Source organism: Poromitra crassiceps (genome assembly GCF_964638095.1).
Source record: "Poromitra crassiceps genome assembly, chromosome: 7".
Taxonomy (NCBI): domain Eukaryota; kingdom Metazoa; phylum Chordata; class Actinopteri; order Beryciformes; family Melamphaidae; genus Poromitra; species Poromitra crassiceps.
Genome location: NC_139628.1, coordinates 23,321,208 through 23,341,931, shown reverse-complemented (window position 1 = coordinate 23,341,931; position 20,724 = coordinate 23,321,208). Strand labels below are relative to the sequence as shown.

At 42.6% G+C, this 20,724-nt stretch overlaps 1 protein-coding gene across 1 annotated transcript in view; it reads right to left on the bottom strand.

Moving 5' to 3' along the window:
• The window catches only part of LOC310779235 (NLR family CARD domain-containing protein 3-like), a 46,248-nt gene that overhangs the window by 5,844 nt on the left and 19,680 nt on the right, over positions 1–20,724 (bottom strand). Inside the window, exons 4-7 of the mRNA XM_083639749.1 lie at positions 15,498–15,706; positions 6,139–7,957; positions 4,539–4,712; positions 61–234 (exon numbers count right to left, since the gene is read on the bottom strand). Coding sequence (XP_083495875.1) covers positions 61–234; positions 4,539–4,712; positions 6,139–7,957; positions 15,498–15,706 — 2,376 coding nt within the window. The remainder of the gene's footprint in view (positions 1–60; positions 235–4,538; positions 4,713–6,138; positions 7,958–15,497; positions 15,707–20,724) is intronic.

Below are 20,724 nucleotides of genomic sequence, written 5' to 3'. Positions count from 1 at the left end.
GCAGCAGTATCCTCAACCTCTTCACTGCAACCGGTAGAAAACTAGACTTAGACTAATTACTTGAGTTCGGAGAGACTGTAGGTTGAATTATTCTTCAGCTCAGTGAGTTGCTTCACTCCTGATTCTTCAAGGTGATTGTAGCTCAGGTCCAGTTCTCTCAGGTGGGAGGGGTTGGACGTCAGAGCTGAGGCCAGAGAAGCACAGCCTTTCTCTGTTACCATGCATCCTGACAACCTGAGTAAACACAAGCGTTGTTTCATCAGCATGGTCAGGAAGTTTACATATTTATGTTTTCCAGACAACTAAAGATAGGCTACAGTAGTAGCTATAGCCTACTGACATAATGTACATACATGGTAACATGTATCAAACAAAAGTCAGGTATAAAGACAATCAGCAGCAAAGTAAGCTAAAATTTCCATACATTCTTTGAAAAGGATGACTTAAGGTAGCCGGTCACGTGAACTCACATTTCATTTTGTTCTGTGAGTTCATGTGACCGGCTGGTTTAAGCCACTAGACTGTAGAACACGCATTCTAATCTAAAGCTTGACATTTTTGACTTAGCTGGTTTGTGCAGCATTGTTTTCCCCTCTCTGTCTCAATCTACTGCCTACTGTATGAGGCCAAACCCTTTGCTAAATTTCTGAAATGTAAAGAATTAAAGTTCAATGTAAACTAAAATACAGTAACTTGGACAATTAAATGGGGCAATAAGTAAGGTTTGTATTGCTTTATATTGGTTTTAAAATGCTCCCAGCTATAATCCCATTTAATGTGTGTTCCACATTTTGACCCTCTGAACAGTGAGAGCTGTTTGTCCTGGGGAGGTCCTAGGTCCTATATACGGGAGTTGTGTTGTCACTTGAGCAACTGTGATCTTTTTCCTCTTTATAAAGGGAGTAAGTGGGTCCTGTCTGCAATTTCTGTCCCACATTGCGAGATTTGTGACGATCTTGGTCAGTAATGATGTCACTGATGATGTCACAATGTATATGACATCATCAGTGATGTCACTCATTTTTTATGTGGGTCCTGTCTGCGTTTTTATTCCGCAGTTTTTGTCCCACAATGTGAGATTTGTGATGATGATCTTGGTCAGTAATGATGTCACTGATGATGTCACAATGTCTATGACATCATCAGTGATGTAGTCTCAACGCCAGACCCATGACGGTGCAGCCACATCTACGTGTCATTTGAGGCGGGCTGACGCTTGGCTCTATGGACGCTTGACGCTTGGCGGGCGTGGAAATCCGGAAGCAGCAGCTAGCTCCCAAGCTAGCTGCTGCTAGATTTACTTTGCTTCTTTGAAAATTGGTGTTAGAGAGGAAGTGGAAGAGGACAGGAAGGGTAGGATAGGTCCTAGGACGAGCTCAATTGGCTAGCTTTGTACTTTGTCAAATTCCACCCGCCCCCTCTGTTGCCCACTGTCGCTTCACAAGCCTGCTACGCGTCGCTTGGTCTCCCAGCATGCTTTGCGAGGCGTCGAGCAGCATGTTCCAATACAAAGTGGATGGGCAGTAGCGTCAGCCCGCGTCAAATGACGCGTAGATGTGGCCGGGCCGTGAGAGTTCTTACGCTGATACACTCCGTGGCTGCAGAGCTCTCTCTGGGTCTGGGACACTTTCCCTCAGAGGGCTGGTTATGGAAGGGAACTGTTCGCTTGGCCAGTCATATGCCAGTGATGGATTCAGTCCTCTCCAATCAGTAACGACTTTGCGATCAGACAACACGGGAGGCGCAGCCCATTTTTCGAACCGCTCTCTCATCGGTGCTACAACCTGTCACTCATTCAATTTCAACCCGCCTTCAAAACCAGCAGTGGCTGTGAACTGGCACAGACTCACTTACAGTATGTAGTATGCGGAGGCAGCAATTCAACATAATATTTGAGTCTGGGGAGAGACAGTGATGTATATCATATATATATGATGTAACTTGAGCCCTCGATGATGTCATCAGTGACTCGAGCAATTGATGTCACTGATGATATCACAGTGTCTATGACATTGTTGCCTTTGCCAACTTTTCACTGCTATTCACAGATGACAGCTGGCGTGGGTTGGGGCTGTGCTAAGCCACGTTCAAGATGGGGTGGTCATCGCCTATGCCAGTAGGAGCCTGTACCCAACCGAGGAGAATGACGCCAACTATAGTTCCGTTAAGTTAGTTTCTTGCATTAAAATGGGCAGTAACTGAAAAATGTCATGAGTATCTGTTGGGTTCTCGCTTCACAGTATTCACCGACAATAACGCCCTCACTCACTTACAGACAGCCAATCTGGGGAGTGTGGAGCAGCGGTGGGCAGCCAGGCTGGCAAGCTACAACTTTGAAATCAAGTTCCGGCCTGGAAAGGCCAACGCTAATGCAGACGCCCTGTCACGTCTGCCTTTGGAAACAAGCGAAGCAACAAGTGCAGATAAGGAGCCTCCGCTGTTCGCTCCGTGTCGTCAGGTGACTGCTGATGTGGTCCAGGCCTGCTGTGCGGGGGTAGGGATAATCACTCCACCTCCCCCATATGTCGAAGACCAGCTGAGTGAGGTACAAGTGGGCATAACACCTAGCCAGTGGCAGGATGCACAGAGCCAGGATGCTGCAATGCAACAAGTGTTGCAGTTATGGCAGGCCAGAGGACCACCTGACAGCCTCCAAAGAAAAAGTCTGCATCCCATGGCACGGAGACTCCTTAAAGAAAGGGGGCGTCTCTTGTTGAATTATGGCATTCTGTACCGTCAGGTACAGGACCTAAAGACTCATGACCAGGTAAAGCAAATAGTCCTCCCAGCTGTCTACAAACAACAGGTGTGGCAAGCTTGTCATGAGAAAGCAGGTCATACCTGAACAAACTCTCGCACTGGTGAGAAGCTGCTTTTTCTGGCCTAAGCAAACTGAGGAGGTCAAGGCCTGGTGTTCCTCCTGTCCTACATGTGTCCTACGCAAAGCACCCACCATAGCCACACCAGCCCCCCTGGTGCCCATAACCACATCACGCCCCCTTGAGCTGCTGGCCATGGACTTCCTCAAGTTGCCTTGCCTTGTTGAGATATTTGGGTAGGATAGTGTGGTATAATGACTCCAGAAATGTTATGTGCTGGGGATTCAAAATATGGCGTGAATCAAATCAGGGAAATATCAAAAATCCAGATTCTGGTAGTATCAAAGTGTCCCATATCGAGCCAAGACGTGCTCCTGATAGGAAATCTCCCCTGTGCCGTGATCGGAGAGTATCCAACACAGATATCATATCGTCGCTGTCGTTCCAGGAATGTGCCTTTTTTCACTTTTTTATTTTTTGTCATGAATCAATGCCATTGGTCACCCTTCACGTCTCTGTGTGGTTTTTAACAAATGCAACCAATGGAAAAGCATTAAAACGAGCTTGTGAGTAAATCTCATAACGCCATTCGCCCTCAATCTGTCAGTCAAACCTCGAAATTCCCCCCCTACCTCCGTGTGTACCCCCCACGCAGGACAATAAACCCGGAAAAGACACACGGCAGACGCGCTGTGTATTTCTCATATCGTTTTGACTCATCCTGGCTTCCTCTGACGTTAATATATCAATCAAATGTTTTCCAGTTATTCCTAGGCTGCAAACTTGTTTTAACATGCAAATCGGAGTGCTTTCTGACGAGAATAAAGTAACGTTAACGTTACGTTATGTCAGACTATTTCTCACCCCATGCCAAAGCCCCCATTCGGCCATGAGAGGCGAGGGGCAATGCTGCTGCTCCTGCGCGCGCCCCCGCGGCCTGGAGCTTGGGGGCTCGTGCATGAGTATGCGACTCTCTCCCGCTTGACTGGCCGTGAGAAAGCGCTTCCAAGTCGGACTGATAATATAAACAACATAATTTGAGCTTATCCAGGTAAGATATTAATAAAGTAATGACACATTCAGTGGGAAACTAACTATAATTAAGACATGTGCCAACTTGGACGACATTTGGTTCAGTAATTTAAGAGCAAACAGGTTTTTTTTACTTCCTGAAAAGTTTCTGTTTTGGAAATTCGAGGTCCTGGAACGACAGCGACGATATATGGGTCATAATTTGAAAAATCTGGGCAAAAACATATCTGGATGCTGGGGTGTTTTGCGCAGTGAATTCAGCTGCTTCCAGGACTTTCCAGGAAACCACCTGGAAAGTCCTTGAAACCAACTGGACCTTCCCATAACCTTCCCCGGATCAGAACACACGGTTATACAAATTTCCAGCCCAATCCTACCTGGGGTGTGGGTGTATAGTAGTAGCAGTAGAACTGATGACATCACTGATGACATCATCATTGAGTGCTTGAGTGACATCACTGGTGACATCACCAATCACCAGCAGTAATAGTAGGAGTAGTAGTGGTGGTAGTGACAACTCAGATTTTTTTTATGTTTGAATGATTTCTCTAATGTTTCAGAATTTCAAACTTTAAGGCAGTTTTTCTCAAAAAGATAGTTTGGAAACAGTCAAGGCATAAACGGGTGTATCTTTTCGGGGTCAATGTGACTCAAAAACGATGGAGCAGGTCACATATGGATAAGCACCTGAGTGTCTTCAGTCTACAGTGTGGACTCTCTAGTCCAGTAGACAGCTGATGCACTCCAACATCCGCCAGGTCGTTGTTGCTCAGGTCCAGCTCCCTCAGAGCAGAGTTGGGGAACTTGAGAGCGAAGGCAAGCTGCTTGACCCACTCTCCAGTCAGTTTACAGTCAGCTAATCTGTGAACAGCGTTAGATAACGGGGTTATACTTATGTAATCCTGAAAAACAACACCTGTTGATTATTGTGAGATACAGGGAGACAAAGGTTTCTTCCTGATTGGTATGATCAGTCTAGGATCACAGGATCCTTTGTTTCATCTATTGTCTGGATGCTGTGACCTCTGACCCTTGACTTCCTTAACATTGGTTGTAATGTTGGTGATGTAGGAATGTATGCTTATTCTAATGTTACACTTGTTGTAGGCCACTCTGGATAAGAACATTAGTTAATGATGTAGGTATCATTTTTCTAATTTCTACACTGTAATTTTTCACACATCTACCTTACTTTTAACAAATCTTTCTTTAAAACGTTCTGTGATACAAAGATGTGAGCAGTTGAAATATACGGTGTAAAATGTAATGAAAATTAAGGTAACTTTATAGGAGAAATGTTAAACAAGTTGCTATTTGCTGTTGCAAGGTTGACCTGATGGTGGTGCAATGGAGGATCAAATGTAGTTTGTCACACTTTGGGTTCCATCTCAAATATGTATCTGTAGTTTGCTTCCACTAGCATCAACTCTTTAGCAATTCTGCCTTACTCCCCATTTACATTTATCACAGAAACTTCCAATTGAGGACCATGGCCCCCATTCTTTCCATTCAAGGGCCAAAACATTATCTGGATGGGGGGCCGTGGGCTAAAAATGAATTGATGTTATGTGAAATTACATTACATTAAAATGTATTATATTTTATAGACAATTCAGTCTAAATTAGTTGATTGAAGAAAATAAGCTTAAACATTTTCAAAATGTGGTTGGTCTAGCTAGCACTTATGGCCTTTTCAGATAGCATGCAGTTTGCACTGTGCTCGCAGCTTAGTCCAGCGCAGATCTGACTATAGAAGATCTGGGAAGTTGTAGAGCAGTGGTGTCAAACTTATTTTAGTCCACGCGCCACGTGGGACCCTTTTTGGTCTCAAATAGGCCAGACAAAGAAAATCAATGCATAATAACCTATAAATAACAACACTTAGAAATTTAAAAAGAACGGAACCGAAGTGGGCATGGTTTATACCGGAAGTGCATTCTCCAACGTAATATTAATGGAGAATACCATTTCTGTGCCTTCAAACATAACATCTATTCAACATTGGCATGTAATTAATTATGACATATAATTAATTACAAAATATGTCCACAATCCTCATACTGTACTTTCTCTCTCTCTCTCTTCTCTCTCTCCCTTATTTTTATTTTTAATTACATTCCATGAAAGCTGCTGATAGATACAGTATGTTAGATCTTAAAAGGATGAATATTGACTGAAATTCAAGGTTAAACGTGCTTTTTTTAGTCAATGTTTTGACTGGGTTTTTTTAAATGGAGGAACTTAATACCTACAGCTAAAAACAATTAATGGAAATGGTAACACTTACAAAGCCTTTTGGCTGCACCTCACAGCTGGTATCAGTCTCATCCTGCCCGCCTCTGATGTGTTGTAACCCTTAAGGTTAAACTCCTTTAGATCTTCTGCTGATACTTGCAGCATGTAGGCCAGTGCTGAGCAGTGCACAGGAGTCAGCTCTGTTCCCGAGTGATCTTTCAACGCCAGATATTCCTGAATCTCATCTTTCACTTTGTGGTCTCTCATCTCCACCATGGTCTGGAACAGGTTGATGCACCGGTCTGGTGAGAGGCCCTTTCTTCGGATGGTTTTCATATAAGTCAGGATCTTCCTGGTGGCATCTGAGCTTGGTTCCGGGGGTGTCAACAGGCCTGGAAGAACTCTCCTGTTGGATTCAACCATGAGGCCAAGGAGGAAATGCAAGAAGAAGTCCAGGTGGCCGTTCTTGTTCTCCAACACTTTGTCTACTGTTCTCTTTAGCAGATCAAGTAACGTATGTTCTTTCTGTGTCTTCTGACCGAGGAAGGGGTCGGGCACCTTTGTATTCTTGTTTGTGAAGCAATCATAGATGTAGAGAGCTCCAAAGAACTCCTGTATGGTCAGGTGCACAAAGGAGAAGACTTTTTTCTTGGAAAACATATTTTGGTCCCTTAGAATTGTGCTGCAAAAGCCAGAGTAGATTGACGCTTCTGTGATGTCAATGTCATAATTTTCCAGGTCTTCCTCATAGAAGATGAGGTTGTTCTTCTCAAGGTGTTCAAATGCAAGCTTTCCGAGTTTCAGAAGAAATTCTCTGTGCTTTTGCAGGAGCTTCTCTTTGTTTTTCTCTGTCTTCTTGTCATATTTTCGGCTTCTGCGTTTTGTCTGAAGGAACAGGAAGTTAGCCATCATCTCAGTCAGAGTTTGAGGGATTTCAGCTTTCTCATCTCCTCTAAAGGTTTCCTGAAATAATTCGGCTGAAATCCAGCAGAAAATTGGGATGGTGCACATCATGTGGAGGATTTGCGAAGACTGGATGTGTTTGATGATCCTCTCAGCAAGGCTCAAGTCATCACTGAATCTCATCCTGAAGTACTCATCTTTCTGTGGGTCAGTGAACCCTCTTATCTCCATCACCATGTCAACAAGCTCTGCAGCCGGGATCTGGCTGGCTGCTGCAGGTCGGGAAGTTATGCAGAGGAGAGCAGAGGGCAGAAGTTTACCCCTGATGAGGTTTGTCAGCAACACATTTACTGATGCTTCCTCAGTGACAGATGTTACTATGTTGGTGTTCTCAAAGTCTAAAAGAAGTCTACTTTCATCCAGACCATCCATGATCACCACAATCTTGGCTTTGGCATAACCCTCTGCATCTTTCAGGTCGCGCAATGCAGGGTGGAATTTGGTCAGGAGCCCATGCAAGCTGATCTTATCTTCCTTCTTCATAATATTCACCTCTCGGAAAGGAAGACTGAAAACAAAATCAATGTCCTTGTTTGCTTCCTCTGAGGCCCAATCAAGAATGAACTTTTGCACGGCAAATGATTTTCCGATGCCTGCGATGCCCTTCATCAGGACAGTTCTGTGGGGTTTCTGGTCAAGTAAAGGTCTGAAGATGTCATTTATGTTGATTGGATTTTCGGACGATGATTGCCTTCTGAATTCCCGTTTGATTTGTCTGGTCTCATGTTCTGCACTTAGCTGATCACTCTCTCCTGTTGTGATGTTGGGTTCTGCAAATATACTGTTCAGGGAGCTCCGTTGGTCATCAGGACCAGTGAAAGTCCATTTCTTTTTCATTTCCTTTTTAAATTTCTTCTTCACTTTCACTTCTTCACTTTCCAGGCTGTAACAATCCTGTATCCTAATTCCTGTAACAATCAAATAAGTAATTTGTTTTTACATATTTCTAAACAATAAGACCTTTGAGCGTTAAAAGCAAAATATGTCTTTAGTTAAATATGTGTTCATGCAAAAAAGAAAAAGAAAATAAGGCAGACAAAATCTTTACTGCACAATGGTTATATGAGTTGATTTGTATTGCTGTATAAAAATCACAGCTTGTAGAGTGTTCTTGTGCCTGTAATGGGACACTCCCCTCCCCTCTGCTCTACTGTGAACTAACAAATGACAGCAAAAGGTGAAGAACAATCTTCAAAAAATATCACTGCTCGCGCTTGTACCCTCTAGTGGTCAAAATCTCCCTAATACAGATGGTAGGTGGCATGTGTTCAATCAACAATCAAAATATTTTCTACAGTTTTTTCTATAGTCTTTCTATAATCAGTAGTGGAAATCAAATGTGAATCTGCCAAGATGCATCTTCATGATTGAAGAGGCAAAGAACAAATCATAAAGTGGTCACGGATAAAGCGATACCACATCGGTCAATTATAGAGGAAACACTGGTCTATACATATTAATCTATCATTATAGTACTGGTCATAGCAGTGGTAGTACTAGTAGTATAATAGTACAAATATGTGCAGTGCTTAAATTGTAAATGATGAGGTCCTGGAACAGCAAGAGGGTCACTGTTCCCACGAGTCAGTTTGGAGGGAAAAGCTTCTGGAACATCAAGATAACAAGAGCAGTGGAGCCACACAGCTTAAGTAGACCTAACAGCAAACATTATGCCCGACTTTATGACCTAAAGCCTCACATGATGAGCATGTAGAGCGGAGAGCAAATCTGCAGGACAAGAGGTGAGCAGCGACAGTGCGAGCACCGGCTATCTTCTTTTCCTCCTCTGATTGGTTGCGCTCATGAAAAGGTCATCGACAAGTAGGTCAGCGTTGAGATATTTTGAACTCTGGGCGCAGAGCAAAAGTGTCAAAATGGAGCTGTGCGCATCGCCATGGGTAGCGCTGCCGCCAAGTTGAGCAGCAACGCTCTCCCCCATAGGAAAACAACAGGACAGCTGAGCTGTTTTAACGCGGATCCTGTGTAGGGGGCTTTAGCTCCCACTACTGCTCACCTATAACAATATCTGATTATTGCATACGGTACATAATGCAAATTTTTACAACATAAAAATGCCCACATAGGCTACTATGAACACATAAAGGAAAATCCAATGGCTTCAACCAGTTACCAGGAAAACTCTAGCTTGAGTATATCTATTGGATGCATAGGATATAGATTTTGACTGCCGGAAACATCAGTGAATAATGAAATGACAGCAATAAAACATGTCATGGCCATGCCATAAAGCTGGCAGTCGGCCTACATGCTCAGTCTCAGCTGGATCAAGCTTTTGAAATGTCCACATTGATGTGGGTCTTACTTTGGGGCAGTGGTGGGGTGGCCCAATGGTTAGAGAAGCGAGCTTGTGACCGGAAGGTTGTCGGTTCAATCCCCGGGACCGGCAGGATAAATCGGGGTGGGGAAAGTGAAAAGGCAACGCTTGCCCCTCCCTCATTACCACCACCGAGGTGCCCTTGAGCAAGGCCCTTAACCCCAACTGCCCCAGTGGAGCTGATCAGTGGCCAGCAGATCAGACTGTGGTTGTACTGGTCAGCTTCCAGGTGGGAATGTTGATCAGTGGCCAACAGATCAGACTGTGGTTGTACTGGTCAGCTTCCAGGTATGAATGTTGATCAGTGGCCAACAGATCAGACTGTGGTTGTACTGGTCAGCTTCCAGGTATGAATGTGTGTGTGAATGAGAACAGGGTGCTCCTGAAAAAGAGAGCATTACTCTCAGTCAGTGAGACTCCCCCTGTACTGTAAATAAATGTTATTTAAAAAAACATGTTATTAACAATTGTTTCTGGATGCTCAAGATAGCATGCACAATTGCCCATATTGGACTGTGGGATTTACACCACACACCACACACAGGATATTATTGTCCCAGCAGAGACCTACAGTAATAGAGTACCATGGAATGAGTCCTGAATAGCTGGATGTTAGCTAGGGCTGGGCAATATAATCGATACGGCAAATCGGCAATATATCGCAATATTTTATTTCCCGATACTGTATCGATACTTGGACGCCAAGTATCGGAAAAAAAGAAATGGCCATGCCATGCCAGGCCTCTGCATCTGGTGATTCCCACCCCTAATTGATACTGTATCGATATTTCCTATATCGATGCATTCAGTAACACTCAACACTCAGTAGTTTTGACTAAATTTGTCCACTAACTTATCAGTATAAAGTGATGTACATATACTACCTGGGTGGTACACAGTGTGTTGTATCTTTAGCTCTATTATTTAATTTTGAGTAAATTGTCTAGAGTATTGCAATATATCGCAATATGTGTATCGCAATGTATCATGATACAATTGTATCGCGACCCATGTATCGTGATACATATCTTATCGTGAGGTCCTTGCCAATACCCAGCCCTAATGTTAGCACTTCCAGCTCTTAATGTGTAAAAGTCTGTGGGATTTTTGCATGGGGCTTTTGTTTAAATGCTTGAAATAGGGTCTGTGGTTAACAAAAGCTTATAAAACTGCGGACCACTATGATTTTCGAAGCGTAAATGCGTTTTCTTTAATGCAATTTTCATTAAACGCTTCAAAGTTTCGGAAACTTTTGTTTGTCTATGTGTTGCTTTTTGCTTATATTTATGTCCTGTGGGTGAAACACGGGGGATGACCACGCGCTGAACTAATTTGATTGGTCGCCGCAACTGCTTCTTCCTGAAAACGGAGGAGTTCAGCTCAGGTTGTGCTTCGGCTCGTGGCTTAATAGAGTACCGCAGGAATGAGTCCAGAAAACATGGATACTAACACTTCCGGGTTCTTCACTGTTTCTGCCTATGGGATTTTTGAAGGGTTTTTGGTGCGATGCTTAAAATAAGGTCTGTGGTTAACACAAGCTTATTCAAATGCGAACCAGTGTTTAGTAATATCATCTTCACACATGAGGACCACTTTTATGAGTTTTGAAGCTTTTACGTGGTGTTAAAAGGGCAGCTAGCAAGCAAACGGCTAAATGAGACTACACTGTCGACGGGGATATCACGCTGAAGGGCGAACACAGAAATTCTCTTTCCCTCGCCTCGCCGTTCACAGTCACACAGCTATTGCCCACTCGCTCTTTCAAACTAGATTTAGTAGTATTTTCCAAATGTAGTATTTTATAATTGTAGTATTTTCCAATAGTTACCGTAGTTGTATACATTCTAGAACACACATGGGCAAAATACGTCCCGCAATTTTTTTTACAGTGCACCTGAACGCAACATGCAAGGTACCCGCTGAATAAGTTTCCAAATGTTCATGTCATTCTGGCCAATACTCCACTTCTGTTATAACATTTCAGTCTGGAACATGGAATATCTTTCAATAATATTTATGACTATAAGGCTAAAAGTAATCTCATGTGTAAGAAATGACTGTTCACTCGTTGGTTTTGGATTTATTTAGCTTCAAGAGTGCATTTTTGTTCGTGTGACCCTCAACACAGGCTTTGAGAATCCCGGGCCACTTACTGATACTTATGCTTAAATTAACCCACTCATATTCTGGTTTATTTCAAGAAAAACATTTTGGCTAGTGGAAATTCTAATTGGCTGGTAACTTTAAAATCTAGCAACCATATTAGCAGGTGGTCAAAAAAGTGAATTTCAAGCCTGCAGGGAGAGCAGGGGGTGAGTGAATGAGAAAAGGATCAAATATTGGTGGTTAAGACTGAATAATAACATCACAACTGTTAATTTAAAATTAGTTATTCCTCTAAACCTGGGTTCAAATGCCCCAAATGTTTCGCCCTGGCGCCGTTTGGCCCTCAGCAAAATTTGGTAGTGAGGATTTTTTTGTGTGGCCCTCTCTATCATCAAAGTTGCCCACCCATGGGTTATGGCATGACAATATTTGTTCGGCCCCCGGCAACAATCTGGGTTTCTCATGTGGCCCCCCATGAAAAATAGTTGCCCACCCCTGTTCTAGAATAACAAATTATCTAACGTTAGTTTGTTCGCAATAGAGAAGCAAAGTGAACATCACTTCCTGCTTTTCTCCCTGTACCAGCGCTGAAAAAATATGAATGGCGGTGAATGGAGAATCCCCTCTTCACCTGTAGAGACCTGTGTAGTGGTGGGTTAGTTTTGTTACAGTAGTTTCATGCCAGTACTGTTTATCATTAATGTTAATAGTTGCCAGTTGGTTTATAGTTATGTATGTTTAACTCATTGAGTGCCAATGACGACTTTAGTCGTCAATTCGGATAGTAACGTTGAGTGCCAATGACGACTAAAGTCGTCAATTGCGTTTTTTGACGGTGGGACGTGGATCAAAGCCAGATCCATCTCCTGTAAAATTTTGGGGCATGTTGAATGTGTATAACCTATTTTACCAACCCATTAGGTGGCGACAGTGCTCTCCAGATTAGAGAAAGTTGAGGAAAAAAAAGCAGAAAATGCCCCGTGATCAAAGAGAAACAGATGCATGAGCCAGAGCGGCACAAATTGCTCTGGCTGCATGGAGCCAACGTTAGCTGCGAACAGCAGTCAATCCGCTCCCACAAATGTCTCTGTCTCTGCTGCATAGCTTCTCCACACGATTAGCCGCCAGAAAATAAAACCAAAGCCAAACCATTCTCATGAGAATGGTTTGGCTTTACGACCAAACCATTCTCATGAGAATGGTTTGGCTTATACAGTGTCGCGCTGGGAGCCGGCGCACAAGGCTGAGCGCTCCGAAAATAGACTGGGTGCAGGCACTTTGAAACGCGCAGCAGAAAGCCTATAATCGGACGCAGCTTCATCCCAGCTCACAACCGAAACCCCAGAAACGCAGACGAACGCGAGCCCCATCCAGACTCCCCCAACGAGCGGCCGCCATCTGAACGTGGATCCGTGAGGCAGCAGAGCCTGCCATAGCAGGCAGCAGAGACTCGCCTGACACACGCAGCAGCCAGCACAGCGAGCAGAGCCACCAGAGACACTCCCACGGAGGAGGAGTTTGGAGTTGAGGGGGGTGGGGTGCTGTTTATTGAAGGAAATTACTGTTCAGATGTTTCAGGTCAGAAAATATTAGTTTCAGAGTCAGTGATTTGCTTGAAATGCTTAATTTCACAAAAGGCTCAATATCTCAGCTCCTAGATGGAAACGCCTTTTTTTGCTGTTTTTGACCTATCTTCTCCGGCTGATAACTAAAGAACGGAAAATGATATCAATAAACTTTTTTTTGCTGCTGATACAATAGAGTATCATCGTTCTTTGTGCGTGTTCGGTGTTTACATAGTAATATCACACAATATTCTGTGGGCCTCGAGAAATCACTGAAAACGCTCTGAAACTCTGGCACTGGGAGCGTCCGTTCTCCAAAAGTGGCTGGCACTCAATGAGTTAATAAACTTCTTTATTTTATTTGTGTGTGTGTGTGTGTGTGTGTGTGTGTGTGCGTGCGTGTGTGTGTGTCTCTAAGTGATTGCTAACTAATTGGGTGCATGTTCCCCCCTCCATCCCACACACTGCTCTCTGTCAGCTCACAGTAACAACACTTATTTTGATAAAAGTTGAATTTGGCTGTGGTGACGTGACATGGAAGCCTATGCGACACTGTGTGTAGTTCTGGAATAGCATGAACTTTTTACTTCTAGGGCTCACATTTACGCTTCAAAACTCATGAAAGTGGTCCTCATGTGTGAAGATTATCCTGCTGAACACTGGTTTGCGTTTGAATAAGCTTGCATTAACCACAGACCTTATTTGAAGCATCGCGACAAAAACCCATTCAAAATAGGCAGAAACAGTGAAGAACCCGGAAGTCCGGGACTTCCGCGTTGCAAAAATACGTCATCCCTGCTGTACTCTATGCTTGTTTTACAATCTGATGACTGGGGTTTGATTCCCGGTCAAACCACACACATTTTTAACAAGCATTTTTCTTATTTTAAAACGTTAGGGTTAGGCAAGTACAACAATGTGGTTAGGGTTAGGATCTGGTTGTGTTAGATAAGAAAAGCCTAATCTTAAACCACATCTTTTTTACTTGCCGCACGTTTTCAGAAAGAAGTAGTTGCGGCGACCAATCAAATGAGTTTGGGGCGTGGTCATCCCGCGTTTCACCTAGGGGGGGAAATCTTGCGTCCTGTGGAGCCTCCTCATGGCCTAAAATTTCACACGAGTGTACTTGTGCAACCGGAGTGACAATAAAAATTGTGAATCTTCTTGACCTGCAAAGTTAGTTTTTAAATTTACCAATATCATAGTACCTCATTCAAAGAGCATCAAAAAAGTATTGTCTCTTGCCATTCATATATTTCTTGCAGACACTGGTACGTGTGGGCCCCGAAGGGGAGGGACTTTTTCATCTCTATAGATAGGAAACCTTTGGTTTAGAAGCCAGAAAACTAACCTTATGCTAGCAACTTTCAAAGTCAATAACATTGTGTACAGTTGACAAACTGTAAATATAATTTACAGTATGTTTAATAACAAGACAGGCACATCAGCCATGTCACCCCCCAAAATCAATAAAATAATCATCATCATCATCATCATCCTCATCATCATCATAATAAGAACGATTACAGGCCTCTATCGGCGGCAACCTGAAGTACAGTAACGGTAGCGAGTTGAATAGTGAATTGGATTTGGAAGGATGTGTGAAGCAAACTATCATTAAAGGAGAACTTCACCGAAAAACAATGCTGATTTATTTTACACATGATCTCACACACATCTGAAAACTAAACAGTTTTGCAGACATTCATTTAGTTATGACAGTTATTGAGAGTTCATTTGATTTAAGGGTGTGGACCATTGATGTCATTTGTGCACAAATGATATCAATGGAATGCCTGCAAAACTGATTACAGTTTTCGGATATACTACTGATTTTGTAATGATACAAAGCTGGTTGAAAATGTACATTGAGAGGGGCAGTGTAGCCTACTTCTTGCAGCTTGTCGCCATCCTGTGGTGTTTATGGGCATCTGAAGTACTACAAACACACTGACTATGATACCATAGCCACTAGCCAGGCCATTAATTTAGAATGGTGAACAGAAAGGTTGACTGGAATTACTTAGTAGGGATACATTATCAGAACATAATGGACATCCTGCAGCCAATCAGAATCGAGTATTCACCCAGACCATGGTATAAAGGTAATCATCACTTCCATATGAAGACACCTGTCTTGGAGGGCCTCCGACCTCCATAATTTACCAAGTAAGCACTGTTCATACTCGTACTATTATTACCAGAACTACTGCTGCTATGACCAGTGATACATACTGTATGAAGACACCTGTCTTCATATGAGCGAGATAGGTTTTTAGAAGGTAAAGTAATGGAAAGAAGAGACAGCTATAGGATTATTGCATGGCAGACAACATCTCTTCATGCCACCAGGTGATCACGCAAATATAGGTACTGGAATGCAGGTAGTCCAAAACCGTGAGGTTAAGCACCGAGTATGAATGAAACTGTAGTGACACTTACCTGTGTCTTTCTCTGTATTTTCACTGTATTTAGGATCCTTTCTGCCTTTCTTTCCACACTCGGGGCAAGCGTAGTCTACTGGTGAACCAGACTGGTCCCTGTCTGAGCCGACACACTTTCTGCAGAACTGGTGTTCACAGGCGAAAGAGACTGGATCCCTTAGATCCTCCTCACACCCTGGACAACTGGACAGTTCCCTGGTCCGCTTTCTGTTGGAAGTACAACAAACATATGTATTTGTAGCATGGTGGAATTGCGAGAAGAGACCTTCAAACAGAGTACTCTGGTTCAAGCACCCATACATGCAAGTGAGGAAAAGTGAAAACATAGTTTCCTCTGCACCAATCAAAGGCCTGTCTCTAGAGCCACAACATCTTCTGCAGAAGAGTTTCCCAGGCTAAACAATAATAATTTAAGGCAGTGATACTCAACTGGCGGCCCGCGGGCGCCCCCTGTGTGGCCCGCGATGGAATTGCACAAAAAAAAAAAAAAAAAAAAAAAAAAATGACAGTGCACCTGAACGCAACATGCAAGATACCCGCTGAATAAGGCCATGTTCAGACTAGGAGGCCAAATCTGACTTGTGAACTTTAGTGACCTATTAATGACTTTATCCAGATTGGTTTTATGAGTCTGGACGCTCCAAGTCTGAATTGTGTCACTTGTCCCAAACCACATAGGAGGTAGTTTCCAATCTGCTTTCGACTGATGTGACTTGAGTGCGGACGCGCAGATCCACCAAATCTGATTTGAACGTCACTCGCAACTTGTCATCAAATGCTTCTGCGCAGGAAAACCACGTCACCAACGTACGTATTTACTGACGCCCACGTCGTTACCATAGCAACTCATGAAGATAGGCTGTTTAGGTCTGGCCACACAGATCCGACTTGAGAATCAGATTTGTGGCAGTGCGGACACACTCCCAAATCAGATTTGGGAAACCAATCAAGATAATGATGATTAATGACTTTATCAGCAAATCGGATTTGCCTGTAATGTGAACATGGCCTAAGTGTCCAAATGTTCATGTCATTCTGGCCAATACTCCACTTCTGTTATAGCATTTCAGTCTGGAATATGGAATATCTTTCAATAATCTATGATTTAGCTGCTAAATTGTCAAATACCACCGTCTGCTCGCTACCCAGGCACTTATGTATGTACCTAACTAACTATCCGGTGCATGTGCACAACATTGTCAGACTAAACTCCGGCTGACACCCCAAAAACCTACAATCCGCTATAGAAAAATGTATATTGATTGTTTATTAACTGGCCCCTGGCCTTCTTTCACGAAAGTGGCCCCCGGGCAAAGCAAGTTGAGTATCCCTGATTTAAGGCACTATCTCAGCAGCCTTGTTCAGTCAGTTTGAATAGAACCCTGGAGCATTTAACCCCTTGGTTTGGAGTGTTTGGGGTGGTGTGAACACCCTAATCAAACCCTGGAAGCCTGGTACGGACCAATCACTAGTCTCTGGTCCCAGTCCAAAAGCTAGTTTGGTCCACTTCTAGAACTCTGGAGTGCCTTAATTCTGGAGAACACCATCAATGTCCTGTTTTTGTGACTGGTGAAATTAGCATCTGATTTCAGAGCGTCTTTGTTGAAATGCCCGTTTATTTTTCAGTTATTCAATACCCCATAGAGACAGTCGGCATGTGTGGGAACGCCCACAAAATGTTATATAAAATGGTAAAACCGCCCATATATCTCAATGGGCTGACTCACCAAAGGAAGGTGCTCTAACTACAGTTTTTGGGATTCTAGAGCAGAACACAAGATGTCTGTTCAGATGTGCGTTTACTGCGGTGGTCAAATCCCCGATAGTGTCTGCCTGGGCTGGGCTAGCAGCTCAATTCTAACTTTGCTGAATGGATCGAACAGGGGATTTACCCCACCCTGACCACGCCCCCAGCCAGGCTGAGCCAGCTAACCCAGCGTCTATGACAAGACATCGCCTCAACCTATTCCTGACAATTGTGGTCCTCTAAGTCCTCTTGTTATAGAGAGCCGCAGGGATGAGGTATTTTTGTAGGCTGAATGCGGAAGTCCCGAACTTCCTGGTTCTTCACTGTTTCTGTCTATGGGATTTTTGAATGGGTTTTTGGCGCGATGCTTCAAATAATGTCTGTGGGCAATGCAAGTTTAATCAAACGCGAACCAAGGTTCAGCGGGATAATCTTCACACATGAGGACCACTTTCATGAGTTTTGAAGCGTAACTGCGAGCCCTAGAGGTAAAAAGCTTGTGCTAAGCTAATCCAGAGGGACAAAAAACCAGCACTCAAAATAAATCCTTTTGGGTTGTTTTATTTACCTTCAAGCAGATTGACAATGAACGTTTCGGCGTGAGCCTTCTTCAGCATTGTGCTGACAGAAGACGGACATGACGTATAAATAGTGTCAAACCGGAAGTACAATCAATTACATTATCAAGTACTGGAAATATCTCCCAACATAAAATAACAACGAATATAATATCAAAAACATCAGAGAATATCAAAAAAGAGATAAAGGTACAATTTTAAACAGTATACTTGTATATAAGTCTGTATATATTACACAGCAGGAATGCAATAATGTTTTGCAAACGAGAAGAATGAGGCTGGATGGCCACACTTGTGTTAAATAAGCACAGATGGAAAGTCAACATATTAGAATAACAAAAATCAGTAAGAAAATATTAAAATAGAATTAGAAAAATACATAATAAAATGCATATAAGTGAATACATCGGATAGAGATACTGCAGGTCCACACATGACGCTCCCACACTGCCTTACAGTGCAAGAGCATCATGCGTGAACCCACAGCACATCCACCCGATGCACCCCCTAAAGAAAACAACCTAGCAAAAGTTCTTCATTCAAGCCCTTGGGGTGTTCTGTCTGTAAGGTATGTATCCAAAATGCCTCTCTTTGTAACAAGGCCTTGTCTCTGTCACCCCCCCTCTACGCTAATCGTACGGGGTTTAAGGAGTGTAGTTATAGTATAACTACACCCCTTAAACCCCGTTGTTATACTATAACTACACTCCTTAAACCCTGTTGTTATACTATAACTACACTCCTTAAACCCCGTAGTTATACTATAACTACACTCCTTAAACCCCGTAGTTATACTATAACTACACTCCTTAAACCCCGTTGTTATACTATAACTACACTCCTTAAACCCCGTAGTTACCCTGTAAGTACAGTGTGGTACCCCGTAATTAGCCTATAAGTACAAACATTGGTCCCCTGCTTCATAATACAGCCCGCGACCCCGTAGTTAGACTATAAGTACAGATCTTGTTACCCTCTAGTTAAAGTATTTTTTCACTCCTTAAACCCCGTAGTTAGACTATAACTACACTCCTTAAACCCCGTAGTTATACTATAACTACACTCCTTAAACCCCGTTGTTATACTATAACTACACTCCTTAAACCCCATATTTATACTATAACTACACTCCTTAAACCCTGTTGTTATACTATAACTACACTCCTTAAACCCCGTTGTTATACTATAACTACACTCCTTAAACCCCATTGTTATACTATAACTACACTCCTTAAACCCCGTAGTTATACTATAACTACACTCCTTAAACCCCGTTGTTATACTATAACTACACTCATTAAACCCTGTTGTTATACTATAACTACACTCCTTAAACCCCGTAGTTATACTATAACTACACTCCTTAAACCCCGTTGTTATACTATAACTACACTCCTTAAACCCTGTTGTTATACTATAACTACACTTCTTAAACCCCATTGTTATACTATAACTACACTCCTTAAACCCCGTAGTTATACTATAACTACACTCCTTAAACCCTGTTGTTATACTATAACTACACTCCTTAAACCCCGTAGTTACCCTGTAAGTACAGTGTGGTACCCCGTAATTAGCCTATAAGTACAAACATTTGTCCCCTGCTTGATAATACAGCCCGTGACCCCGTAGTTAGACTATAAGTACAGATCTTGTTACCCTCTAGTTAAAGTATTTTTTCACTGCTTAAACCCCGTAGTTAGACTATAACTACACTCCTTAAACCCCGTAGTTATACTATAACTACACTCCTTAAACCCTGTTGTTATACTATAACTACACTCCTTAAACCCCGTTGTACTATAACTACACTCCTTAAACCCCGTTGTTATACCATAACTACACTCCTTAAACCCTGTTGTTATACTATAACTACACTCCTTAAACCCCGTTGTTATACCATAACTACACTCCTTAAACCCAGTTGTTATACTATAACTACACTCCTTAAACCCCGTAGTTATACTATAACTACACTACTTAAACCCCGTAGTTATATTATAACTACACTCCTTAAACCCCGTAGTTACCCTGTAAGTACAGTGTGGTACCCCGTAATTAGCCTATTAGTACAAACATTGGTCCCCTGCTTCATAATACAGCCCGCGACCCCGTAGTTAGACTATAAGTACAGATCTTGTTACCCTCTAGTTAAAGTATTTTTTCACTCCTTAAACCCTGTAGTTAGACTATAACTACACTCCTTAAACCCTGTAGTTATACTATAACTACACTCCTTAAACCCCATTGTTATACTATAACTACACTCCTTAAACCCCGTATTTATACTATAACTACACTCCTTAAACCCCGTTGTTATACTATAACTACACTCCTTAAACCCCGTTGTTATACTATAACTACACTCCTTAAACCCCGATGTTATACTATAACTACACTCCTTAAACCCCATAGTTATACTATAACTACACTCCTTAAACCCCGTTGTTATACTATAACTACACTCATTAAACCCTGTTGTTATACTATAACTACACTCCTTAAACCCTGTAGTTATACTATAACTACACTCCTTAAACCCCATTGTTATACTATAACTACACTCCTTAAACCCTGTTGTTATACTATAACTACACTCCTTAAACCCAATTGTTATACTATAACTACACTCCTTAAACCCCGTAGTTATACTATAACTACACTCCTTAAACCCTGTTGTTATACTATAACTACACTCCTTAAACCCCGTAGTTACCCTGTAAGTACAGTGTGGTACCCCGTAATTAGCCTATAAGTACAAACATTGGTCCCCTGCTTGATAATACAGCCCGCGACCCCGTAGTTAGACTATAAGTACAGATCTTGTTACCCTCTAGTTAAAGTATTTTTTCACTGCTTAAACCCCGTAGTTAGACTATAACTACACTCCTTAAACCCCA